The sequence below is a fragment of the Mastigoproctus giganteus genome, chromosome 5 (genome assembly GCF_048544385.1).
Source record: "Mastigoproctus giganteus isolate SK-2022 chromosome 5, ASM4854438v1, whole genome shotgun sequence".
Lineage (NCBI taxonomy): Eukaryota > Metazoa > Arthropoda > Arachnida > Uropygi > Thelyphonidae > Mastigoproctus > Mastigoproctus giganteus.
Window position 1 is genome coordinate 205027008 of NC_143579.1, and position 13837 is coordinate 205040844.

Below are 13837 nucleotides of genomic sequence, written 5' to 3' on the forward strand. Positions count from 1 at the left end.
TATTCAGTGACATCGTTTGTCCAAACTTTTGCCAGTTCAGAAATGCAATTTCTAAGGTTAATTGTAACTTCCAAGCTTCTATTTTCTGATAATGCATTGACAATCTTCATTATTATTCTCTTTCGATAATGAAATTTAAAATTTTTAATAATGCCTTGGTCCATTGGCTGGAGTTTTGATGTCATGTTTGGTGGTAAAAACAACAACTTTGCACTTTTAAGTTTGGCAGAAATACTGGCAGGATGTGCCGGACAGTTGTCAGTTACCAACACAATTTTCCTTTTTTCTTTTGTTATACGCTTGTCTAGTTTTAATATCCATTCTTCAAAAATATCACTTGTCATCCATGCTTTTTTATTAAAGGTGTAGTCAACTTCCAAAGATTTTGTGCCTCTAAAACATCTTGGGTTTTTTGATATTCCGATGACTAAAAGTCTTAATTTTTCACTTCCTGTCATATTTGCTCCAACTAGCACAGTGATTCTTTCTTTGCTTTCCGCCAAAACATTTATCATCCATAAAAACAAGTGTTCTATTCGGTAAACATTTAAAGAATAAATCCATTTCGTCAGCATTAAAAACATCCTTACGCTCATATTCTTCCAAAATCTTCTTTAAGGTATTGTTCCTCCAACTGTTGCAATCTTCTTTGCTTACATTAACACTTTCTCCATAAATAACCTTTTCCACAATTCTGTGGAGCTTCTTAAATTTATCTAGCCACCCAGTGATCACATTAAATTCTGTATGTCCAAGGGACTGTGCAAATTTCAGAGCATTGCTTAATTATTAGGCGTGATATTGGTATATTATTTTCACATATCATTTGCACCCATTTTAGAACAGCTTTATTAACTTCTTCATAGATACACAACTTAATTCGCTTCTTGTCTGCTCCTCCTTCAATTGCATTTAAAATTAATTCTCGATTTTTTTAAAATCATAGATAAACTGCTTGCAGGTATGCCATATTTCTCCGCAACATATATTTTTCTTAAAACCCTGGTCAATATCATAACAATCTTTGCTTTATCATTAATACTTAAACACTTTCTCTTCGACATTGTTTCCGCAATTGTAAAAATTACTGGACTGCAGCTCATGCCGATACATACACTGCAAACTTCGCTGCGCTGGCCATATAGTGAATTGTTAGTACCACCTACTCAATGACGTTCGCTTGCCAATTCAACAGTATCACATGACCTTTCCTATCAATCACTTTGAAGAAATATACGACTTTGTGAATTTCTTTTATTCTGCTTTCATTCATATATAACACAAAAGAAAATTTATGATTAATGTATGCTGTATGTTACTTTTCAGAAAAAAAAAAATACAAGAGCATATAGCCTATGTGACTGATGACGAACGAAATAAAAAAAAATATATAAAAAATTCATGAAAACCATCTACCGGGAGTCCAGTTAGATGAGATGTTGTTGTTGTTATTTGGTTTTTAGGAGCATTAGCAACTAAGGCCATACTGCTCCAGGAATATGCGGTGGTCATTCCCTGACCTTTCCGCATCCTCCGTATTTGGTGGTGACGGGCTCGAACCCCGGTCTAATCAAGAAGCGTGTGCTACGCACTGCTGCTCCTTCCCACCTGGCTATGGAGGTGCCCAGTTAGATGAGAACGGACATATCATATAATCATTGACAGAAAGGTCATGTGGTACAGTTGAGGTGAGAAGCGAATATCACTCAGTAGGCGTTACTAAAAACCGAATATGGTAGCATTCTATGTATTGCCGATGCAGCAGGCTAAAAGTTTACCGCAGCGAATTTCGTTTTCCCCTGAGCCAACATCAATTTACAAATCTACCCTATTTATTGTAAAGTTTACGACCACTTTTAAGAAAACCCATTTGGTTTAATAACTGTAACAAAAATGAAACAAAGACCTCCTACGGGCATCAATGGCCACATATGTTCACTAAAAGGATGATTATTTAATTCCAGATGCTAATGGGCAATTCGGAGGGAAGGGGGCCGTATATTTGAGCGGCTGTTTAGCAGTAAATGCTTGAAAATCTTCAAAAATGCTTTTACTAATTTTTTAAAAAATTTGTTATAGAGAGACTAACACTTCGCTATATGGGGTTAATTTTACATGTAATTTGGTTTCAATGTGCAACGTTTTGCAAAAAAATTCGTAATATAGAGAAATTCGTTAAATAGAAGTTCGTAATTGAGAAGTTCCACTGTATATTAAATGTAATTTTAAAATAAAAGTTTCAATGGATGAAAAAAAGGTTTCAGTTATTGAAAAATTAATGTCATGTATGACAGACGCACCTAAAAGTACAAAGCAGCATTAAAAGATACAAAAGTATATATAGGTAGTTCCCAACTTTATGAGTTAATTCGTTCCTAGAGTGCGCTTGTAAAGCAAAAACTCATAAAGCGGGAATTTTTTCCCCATACATGTAATGTTAAAATCAAGGGTTAAGTTCTTAACAATGAAATTTAGTTAATTAGTTTATGCTTAAACAATGATTGATTTATCCAAAGAAATAAAAACACAGCTTGTAAAATCAAGCAAATCATAATAATAAAGAAATTATTTAGGACTTAGAAATGTTAAAGAATGTTATTCTTCATCATCATCAACTAAATGCACACTCGTTGATCACTTATTGTTGTCTTGGCACTCGTTGTTGGTCTGTTGGAGGCACAAGGAGTCATCTTCTTCAGATATGCGTCGAGGCGTTTGTTTCCAAGATAGTCTTCTCTTTTCTTTATAAATTTCATGATAGCATGCATAAGCAGTTTTTAAATCTATAGCAACTTTCCTAGTATGCTCCAAATTTGAATCTTGTGAGTCGAAAATCTCAATAGCTTTTTTCTATGTGTTGAAAAGCTTTGTCTAGTCCCTTGAGAGTGAAGGAATGAGCAGCAGTTTTAGCTGTTAAATCTTCTTCTTCCTCAGCTTCTTCACATTTTGCTATTTCAAAGAGGTCTTCATTTATGAGCGCTCCACTGTGTGCTTGAAACAGATCAATGACAACAGTTGAAGAAACGTCAAGCTGCAATTGGTTAGCAATCTGCTTCAGTTTCATTTTGTATGATCTCTGCTAGTTCTTGAAATCCTTCAAAATTATCAATAAATTGAGGACACAGGTTATTCCAAACACCCTTCAAGTTCTCCGTAATTTTGTTCCAGGTTCATTCTATTGTTTTAATTGCATCTAAAATATGGAATTCTTTCCAAAATTCTTTAACAGTTGGACCTCCCTCCTTATCCGTTGCATTAATTAGCATGTCAAATGTCTCCCAAAGATAATATGCTTTAAACATTTAAATAACGCTTTGGTCCACTGGCTGAAAAAGTGGTGTCACATTTGGTGGCAAAAAATTTATTTTAACAGTAGGGTGGTGATGTTGCAGAAATGGTGGGTGGCCAGGTGCATTATCTAAAATCAGAATCACCCGAAAAGGAATATTTTTATCTTCACAATATTGTTTTTCTTCAGGCACAAAGTGATGTGAAAACCAAACTTGGAATAAAGGAATGAAGAGAAAATTCTGAAAATTTATTTATGTGTTTTATATGATTGAAGATTTCAATGAAGGGAAAACCCATTTCACCATATTAATGTAAAAACCCACACAATTCCAGCCATTGGTATTTTCGTAAATGCAATAAGATGGAGTTTACTACCCGTTTATAATTGATTGCACTAACAGAAAAGCTCAATAAACCGGAAAGTGCAAATTGGTTTTATTGTTTTATGGTCGTGACCTCCAGAAATGTGTTTTATAGAAATAACACAAAGGCATTCAAAATTGATTCTTATAACAGAATATATGATAACAATGAAAGTGTAGTGCATTTCAATGATTTTATTTGGTAACTAATACAATTTTCATTACAAAAATGAGCTTTTAGAGAGATAAATAGCTTAGTTATATGGCGAAAATTTCAACTTCTGAGGTCTTGGAATGAATTACCAAAAAACAATGTGTTATTGGGTTCACATTACGATATTTTCACAATACAATGGTGCCTCTGGAACGGATTAATATCGTAGTGGGGGTACACTGTATTGTATAGCTATGAGCGTGGTTTGAAATGTGGTATTTATGAATGTTTAACATTCATTTTTTTGCAATTAATGTTCATATTTTCGATTTTGTTGATACTTGAGAAAAAAAAAAAAAAACTCATGAACCCGGGAACTTGTAAAGCGGGAACTTCCTGTATAAGAATGTATGAATAGATATATTAAATAAAGTATGCATAGATGGAGGTGAAAATTACGCAAAGTGCCAGTGACTGGAAGGGTAAGGATAGTAGAAAAAGAAGTATAGTAGATATGTAAAGGGTGAAAGAATGTTAATATCCTAAAAGTTAAAAGTTATGATGAATTAAGAAAATTATGGGCTGAATTACAAAGCCAATAGGAAGTAAGTGAACTGTAAAGTAAAATTATTAATAATAAGGTAAAATATAATACAAATAAAATAAAAAGTGGTAGAGCTGTCATCAGATATGGGGGGACCATATTTAGATAAAGGTCGAATACAGGTAAGGAAAATATGCAGAATCTGATATTAGCTAAAGAAAATATTGCTAGATGGTCAAGTATTTCATCAGGGTATAAACAAAATATATCTTTTACTTACCCTGACCTTTAAAGACATAACTTCTGTTTCCTCTTTGCCATTTGGATTGGTAGAAACCCAAAAGTGTAGTGTCTATTCTAACACTAGAACCTAAATATAAATAGCGAAAATAAAATGTATGAAAAATGCATATTTACACAGAATAGTTATGCTGTGCTATCATAACAAGGGAATGTCTGGATATAAACAATTTTAAATTATGCACCCAACAATTTTGGAAATGCCCAGGTAAAAAAAAAAAAAAAAAAAGAAGACAGAAAATACCCACCACAACTATTTAACCTCACTATATTTCCAAACTAAATCAATGCTGAACAGTCTCTCATTATGAGTTAAGGTCCATGAGTAATATTCAAAAAGTGAGTTGTGCATCAATTGTGGACACGCTAATACAGCAGATACTGAAGTATCTGTTTTTCTAACAAATAAAAATACTAAAATATTGAATAACTTTAATTAAATTTCTTTATTTTATTTTGATCTGTAAACTTGAAACAACTTGTTTCAAGTTCAATAACAATTCAATAAATAAATTAGAAAAGAATGTTCATTCCTATTGTACCCAAAAGATAAAGTAAAATTTCCACATAAGAAGAAAAATTGGTGAGTAGGAAAACAGTTGAACAGATAGATGATTTTGATAGATGCATTATTCACCCCACTATTCAAGAATTTTTTAGAATTTGGGGAAATTAATGGAGGCACTGGTTAAATAAGCATTGCAGGATCACCTAGACAAGACTGCAGTTATAGTTCAGACACAGCATGCATTTGTTAAGGAGAAGTCTTGTCTGACCAATCTGATTGGATACTACGATGTGGTCATAAAAGGAACTGGATGCAAAAAATAATTTTGATATCATATACTCGGATTTTAGGAAAGCTTTTGACACTGTTGCACACAGAGGACTACTGTAAAAATTGGAGCAGTTTAGCATTAAGGGCAAATAGCTGCTATAGATAAAGGGATGGTTGAGTGGGAGAAGACGGAGTGGTAATCAATGGACACTACTCTTTGTGGGCTAATGTTATTAGTGGAGTCCCCCAGGGTTCGATATTGGGACCATTGTTGTTTTCTGTATTTATCAATGATATTGATGAAGGTACATAAGTAACAATGTTCAAGTTTCCAGACGAATGAAGGTTGGCATGATTGTTAATGACATTAATGACAGTACCCTACTGAACAGAATCTAGAAAAGTTGAGCAGATGGGCAGAGAGGTGGCAACTCAAGTTTAACATTGACAAATGATCTCTCCTGTTAACATTATTAACAGGAGAGACCGTTTTTATAGGGATGGGATACACTTAAATAGAAAGAGTGCAAGAATATTTGCTGATGCTATTGAGGCAGTGTTAGTGGGTCGGAAAACTGCTAGCTTGGGGGGAATTCACAGACTAATAGATTAACAGTAGCCACAGGCAGAGGTGAAAGTGATTCTTGCACTGCTTCTATTGGAATGAGCAGCAGCCTTGAAAGCAAGGTGCTGGGGATTTCCAGGACTGCTGGGAGTTATCACGGAACAAGTAAATACATGGGCTGTGTTAGGATAACTAAGAGTAAGAATCTGCATGTATACTTGCATATACACCAATGCTAGGAGTTTAGTAAATAAATTTGATGAATTTGAGATGCTGTTCAAGACATCAAAGGCACATACTGTTGGAATATCAGAGACATAGTGTCACACAGATATAAGGAATGTAGAAATTTGAATCTGGGGAGAACAATGTGTATAGAAAGGATAGGAAGGGAAGAGGGGTTATGCTGTTTATTAAGAAATACATAAAATCTCAGGAAGTGCATCCAGCTGACATGGGTGGACAGTGCAATGTTGAGTCAGTTCGGTATGATTTAAGCACTGGGAAAGCAAAATTGAGAGTAGGAGGGTGTTACAGGCCTGTGTGTACAGTGAACAACTATATAGAGAAATAGAGTGGGCCAGTAAATCTGGCTGTCTTATAATGGGGGAATTTCATTTCCAGATATTGAATGAAACTTGTGGGTTGGTCACTCATACACTAACAAGGCTTTTGTGGATTTATTGGATTATTGTTTTCTACAGCAGCATGTTAAAGTGGCTACTAGAGGAAGTAACACTCTTGATCTGATTATCAGCAGTGATTCTTCAAGCATTAAGAATCTGCAGATAAAGGAACCACTAGGTGGTAATGATCACAGTGTGCTGATTTGGGATTTACTTAAAGATGTAACAACCATCAGGGGTAAAGGGAAGGGTTTTTGCTTTTGTAAAGGTGATTACAGTGGTCTCAGACAGTTTTTAAATTCTATACAATGGGATCAATTGGCGATGTTACCAACAGCAAATTCTAAACGGAAAGCATTCAAGGAATTAATTGTGGAGGCTACTAGGCTTTTCATACCGATTAAGAAATACTGTTCAAGATTTAGGCCTAAATGGATGGCAGATGAACTAATGAGACGTGACAGAGAAGAAAAGTGCATGGGATGCGTATAACTTATCAGGTGACACAGAAGACTATGGTAGATATAAGCTAGTCTGTAATCAAGTCACAAAGGAGGTTAGGCAAGTGAAAGCAGATTATGAGAAATTTTTGGAAAAGGATGCAAAGAAAAACAGCAAAGACTTCTTTACTTATGTAAACTCTAGAAGGAAGGGGAAGAATCAGATTGGTCCACTCGATATCAATGGTTCGATTGTTGATGAACCTGTCGAGGTAGCTAACAAACTGAATGAGTATTTTGCATCTACATTCACACACAAGGAATTCTGTAGGAAGGTGGAGGCCAGAAGCTTATGAAACTCTAGCAGGCAGCTAAATGATTTTGTAATAACTGAGAGCAAAGTGGAGGACAAATTGTTGAAATTGAACTTAGGAAAGGCACCTGGGGTGGATAGGATCTATCCAGTTATATTAAAGGAGGCAGCAAAGGAAATAAACAAACCCTCAGCCATAATTATGAAAGCTTCCTTGCACTAAGGGGAGGTCTTCACGGACAGGAGATGTGCAAATGTATACCCAATTCACAAAGGGGGGGGATCAAAGGGTAACACGAGTAATTACAGACCTGTTAGTTTAATTTCTGTTCCAGGGAAAATAATGGAGTCATTGGTTAAAGAAACAGTGCAGGATCATTTTGACAAGACTGCAGTTATAGTTCAGACACAGCATGCATATGTTAAAGGGAAGTGACAAAGTTGATTGGATACTATGTTGTAGTCAGAAAGAAACTGGATGCAAAAAATAATTTTGATATCATATACTTGGATTTTAGGAAAGCTTTTGATACTGTTGCACATGGAAGACTACTGTACAAATTGAAGCAGTATGGCATTAAGAGCAAGTTGCTATAATAGATAAAAGGACGTTTGAGTGGGAGAAGACAGAGTGTGGAAATCAATGCCACCGCTCTTCATGGACTAACGTTATTAGTGGAGTCCAAAAGGGTTCGGTGTTGGGCCCTTTATTGTTTTCTGTATTTAACAATGATGTTGATGAAAGTATATAAGGCTTAATGTCTAAGTTTGCAGACGATACAGTTTGGCAGAGTTGTTAATGACAGTACACTACTGCAACAGGATCTAGAAAAGTTGAGTAGATGGGCTGAGAGGTGGCAACTGAAGTTTAACACTGATAAATGTAAAGTACTGCATATGGGTAGTAGTAGTAACCCCAGGGTACTGTACCAACTGTGTGATACATTATTCTGGGGATTATTCCCTTTCATTCTCTACTACACTCAGGGTAGTAGAGAATGAAAAGGACCTGGGGATAATTGTGCAGTCAGATATGAAGTTTTCTGTGCAGTGCAGACAGGCTGCTAGAGTAGCTCATCATGTCTTGTCAATGATATACAGAAATTTTGCTAGTAGGGATAAGGAAGTGATTGTCCCTTGTATAAGTAAATGGTCCGGCCACACCTTGAGTACTGCATACAGGTCTGGAGGCCTCATTTAGGAAGGATGTAGGGTTGCTGGATTGAGTACAAGTTATTGTTATTTTGATTTTTTTTAGGAGCATTAGCAACTAAGGCCATATTGCTCCGGGATATGCGGTGGTCATTCCCTGACCTTTCCGCATCCTCCATATTTGGTGGTGACGGGCTTGAACCCCGGTCTAATCAGGAAGCGTGTGCTATGCAATGCTGCTCCTTCTCACCTGGCTACGGAGGCACCTAATTGAGTACAGAGAAGGGCAACTAGACTGGTGAGTGGAACAAAGGTTTGCGGTTACCAAGAAAGACTTAAGTTCTGAAAATTGCAGCATCTGGAGACTAGGCACTTGTGAGGTGATCTAATTGAGGTGTATAAGGCCTTGAATGGTTTGAGCAAGTTCAATGCTGATAGGATTCTTCCTCAGATTACTCACCTGAGAGGGCATAAATTCAAATTGAGAAAAGACAATTGTATAATAGATGTGGAGAATTTGCGTTTAGCCGGCAGATGGTTGATAGTTGGAACAAATTTCAATCGGAAGTAGTGGAGGTAGAAAACTTGTTCAGGACAGAACTAAACAAACATTAGGAATGAATGGATGGGTGAAATGGGAAGATTTTTTTTTTTCCCGGCTGATGCTATATAAGCTTGCTTTCTTGCATCATATGCCTCTACTAATGCTAATGCTAATATTGAAATTTAATACCTTCTATTAATACAAAGTAACTGTATTAATTAATACATTACCCCAGAGGCACCTCCGTAGCCAGGTGGAAAGGAGAGCAGTGCATAGCACACGCTTCTTGATTAGACCGGTGTTTGAGCCCGTCAACACCAAATGCGGAGGATGCGGAAAGGTCAGGGAATGACCACTGCATATCCCCGGAGCAATATGGCCTTAGTTGCTAGTGCTCCTAAAAACCAAATAACAACAACAATTACCCCAGAGTAACGTATCAACTATGTGGTACCACACTCAGGGTAGTGGAGAATAAAAAAGACCTGGGGGTAATTGTGCAGTCGGATAGGAAGTATTCTGAGAAGTGCAGACATGCTTCCAGAGTAGGTAATGAGGTGTTGTCAGTGATATACAGGAATTTTTCTAGCAGGGAAAAGGAGGTGATTATCTCCTTGTATAAGGCAATGGTCAGGCCACACCTTGAGTACTGTATTCAGGTCTGGAGGCCTCATTTTAGGAATGGAACAAAGGGTTGCTCGTACAAAGACTTAAGTTCTGCAAAGTGCAGTGTCTAGAGACTAGACACCTTCGAGGTGATCTAATTGAGGTGTAATTATAATGAGCACAGGAAATATAAATGGTTTTATTCCAAACTATATGCTTATATACAAAACTGAAAACACATCTGCTGACTACCATGGCCAAATAAATTTTTAAACTTGGCTAAAGCAGCAACTACTGCCAAATATTCAGGCAGGTTCTGTTATAATTTTTGATAGCACACCATATCGTAGAGTTTGACCTGCTTCCAAACACTTCATCATGGAAGCAAGATATTATAGACTAGTTGGTGACACACACTCTATCATTTCAGCCTAGTATGCATAAATGTGAATTTATTAGCCATTTAAAACATACACAGTGGATAAAATACACCACGACTATGGAAACACTGCCTGAAGATTACTGCCATACCATCGTTATTTAAACGCTATTGAATTAATATGGGCTGAACTGAAAAATTTTATTTGAAATAAAAATATTCAAGGTCTAAATACAACACATCTAATGGAATACACAAAACAACAAATAGCTAGCATAAATCAAGAAAGATGGAAAATTTGCTGTTACAAAATTTGCTGTTACATCTTCAAGATTGAGCAGAAGTATTGGAAAACTGTATTATTGAAGGATTTACCAAGTCTTTAATGTTTACTACAAATGAAAATGATAGCTAAAGTGAGACAGCAATGGCAACAAAATTGAGAGGGTGATTAATGTAAGGTTTTAATTATGTTATTTGTATTTATTAAATATTAACATGTCAACAATTATTTCTGAATATTATTATTATATTTTCACAGTAATCCAATATAATAATATAGCTATAAAAATAAATAACTACTAAAATGTGTTATTCATTTGACTAGCTCTACGCTCTCTTTTATTTCCTGACCGCTATTTCAGAGAATAGAAATGCTTACTCAGCCATACCCTCAAGTACCTTCCAGTTGTGAACAGTGAGTAGTAGTACCATGTGTGGGTTGAAGGTTAAGATGATGAAAGAAGGTACTAGACATTAGACTTGAATTTCTGCAGATTGTAATTTTCAAGAAATATACGGGAAGGGAGGTTGTTCCAGAAAAAAGATGATGAAGGAATAAATGAGGAAAAAGAAAAGTTGGTTCTGTGAGTTTGAAGTTGAACAGTAGATGGATGTTGACGGTGCCACACCTGTTAGGACTGGTTTAGAAGAGAGAGGTGGGGGGTTAATAGAAGCCAATTTAGAAGAACGGTGCCCAAGGAAGTATCTATAGAAAAGGCATATAGCAGAAACAGAACATCTAAGAGACAGGAAGTGGAAAGACTTTGTAAGAGATGGATCATTAATTAACCTAACTGTCTTCTTCTGAATGGAATCTAAAAGCCTGAGAGAAGTTATGGGGGCACAGCCCCATATGTAGGAACAATATTCCATGTTTTTGAGATTTGTATGGAGTGAGTATCCATTTGGAAGAAAAGTAATGCCACCAGCAAAGTGCAAACCCAGTTTTATAGATGCAGAGGAAGCAAAATTTGTGATGTGCTTATGCCAAAGGAGATTAGAAGCCTGGGTAATCCCTAATAGAGACATGTGATCTTGTCTAGAAATCTGAGTGTCACCAAAAACAAGCACAAGAGCAGAAGAACCCTTTTTTTGCAAAATATATGACAGGACTGAGTTTTAGAAGATTTGAAATTACCGTATTCCCCCATGTATAAGACGCAGCCTTTTTCGAAAAATTTGGGTTCTAAAAACTGGGTGCGTCTTATACAGTGGTTGTAGATTTTTTTACTTGCATTTCCCGCATTTTCGTGCTTGTTGTCTTTGCGCTCATTATTTCGCACTTGTTACCAATATATTAGGTTACGTTTTGCCACGTTCTGCGCAGAAATGGCTCAGAAAAGATTTTTGTACAGTGCTGAATTCAAGTTAAAAGTGATCCAGTTTGCAAAAGTGAATGGAAATTGTGCTGCTGAACGTAAGTTTGGTCCTCCTCCAATTGAGAAAACAATCCGAGACTGGCTACGGGAAGAAGAAATCCTACTGAAAACACCACGGCAGAAGAAAGCCATGAGAGGCAAGTCAGCAAAATGGCCTGATTTAGAGAGGGAATTGAAGATATGGATTGAAGAGCAAAGGGCAATTGGAATTCTTGTGCCCACAAAGATGGTTCAGCATGAGGCAAGAAGAATTGCTGATGAAAAAGAAGTTACTAATTTCAAAGGAGGACACAACTGGTACTTCAGGTTCATGAAAGAATGGACTAAGCATGTGTACACGCACCAGACTTGCCCAAACGATGCCTGAAAGCTATAAGCAGAAGGTCCTTGAATTTCATCGTTTTGTCATTCAATGTCGGACGACACATCAGTTTGAGTTGGGACAGATTGCAAATATGGACGATGTTGTTGTTGTTATTTGGTTTTTAGGAGCATTAGCAACTAAGGCCATATTGCTCCAGGGATATGCAGTGGTCAGTCCCTGACCTTTCTGTATCCTCCATATTTGGTGGCTCATGGGCTCGAACCCCGGTCTAATCAAGAAATGTGCTACGCGCTGCTGCTCCTGCCCACTTGGCTACGGAGGCGCCAATATGGAAGAAGTCCCCCTTCAATTTTATGTCCTAAGTAACAGAACTGTTGATAAGAAGGGGGTGAAAACTGTAACTGTGAAGACAAGTGGACATGAAAAGAGCCATTATCCAGTTCTCCTTGAACTCAGCTGGCACACTATGGTCATAGTTGCCAATGCACCTAAGAAATCTCTAAATCAACCAACCAAAACCTTGAACTCGGCCATCTTGGGAGTAACTTAATTCAATGCTTAAAACATTCAGTCTAAGGGTAAGCTTCACAAGATCCAGCCTTCTGTTGCTCCCTAATATTTTATGTCTCCTTGTACTGGTTTCCTTTACCAATGAAAATACAGCTTTCTATTCCTTCTCCTTCAAGGCTTCATACACCAGGCGCCTCCGTAGCCAGGTGGGAAGGAGCGGCAGTGCGTAGCACATGCTTCTTGATTAGACTGGGGTTCAAGCCCATGCCCACCAAATACTGAAAGGTCAGGGAATGACTACCGCATATCCTCCCCCTGGAGCAATATGGTTTTAGCTGCTAATGTTCCTAAAAACCAAATAACAAACAAACAGCTTCATACACCTCAATTAGTCTCCCAAAAGGTGTAAAGTTGCAAAGCTTTGCAGTCTGCAACTTCCATGCCACTCCTTGCAAGGACACACACACACACACACACACACACACACACACACACACACACACACACACACACACACACACACACCTATTGTCTTCACCATGTCTGTCCATCTGTCTGCATATAACAACTCAACTCCCAGAAGACAAATTTTCATGAAATTAGGCCTTTTAAAAATATGTCTAGCCAGTTCAAATCTGGCTATTATTATTTCTTTTTCATACAATCTGTATGTAGTAAAAAAAAAAAAAAATCATACATAAGATGTAATTTTAATGCAGTATTGTTAGCTTTAAGCAGCACTTGCAGCACATTTCACGTGTATTATTATGTAAGACTTGTGAATGTGGTATCACTTGTGAAGAGATACATATAAATAGAGAGGAAAGAGACAAAAAAATATACAGGAAGGGAGTAATAAATATTACATTGTAATTAAACTGAACAGCTAAGTTTAGAGAAAACTATAGAATTTTATTAACTTTTATAATCTTCGTAATTAATTTACAGGGGATAACTATATTCACTTTTCACTTCTATTAATCACAGAAAAAGAAAAAAATTTTGAATGTGCCTGAAATGTAACACACTGTGTACAATCACTAACTTGTTTTTGGGATTTGGCCTCCAGACCTGTATACAATATTCCAAATATGGTCTCACCATTATCATATATAGAAAAATAATGACATCCTTCTCCCTACTTGCAAAGGTTTGCTAAATCAGTGAGAGGAAACCATGTGCCTTCCTGGCCACCTGTTTACACTGCAAGGTAAATTTTATACAGTAATCTTCCAATTTACAAATATCCGATTTATGAACATCAGATCTTACAAACTTTTGCTCAAC

General features: G+C 36.6%; 1 protein-coding gene across 1 annotated transcript in view; it reads right to left on the minus strand.

The window, feature by feature from the left end:
• The window catches only part of LOC150086026 (ankyrin repeat domain-containing protein 13D-like), a 204548-nt gene that overhangs the window by 111878 nt on the left and 78833 nt on the right, over window positions 1-13837 (minus strand). The window contains exon 6 of the mRNA XM_090373656.1: window positions 4632-4721. Within this exon, the coding sequence (XP_090229782.1) occupies window positions 4632-4721 (90 nt within the window). The remainder of the gene's footprint in view (window positions 1-4631; window positions 4722-13837) is intronic.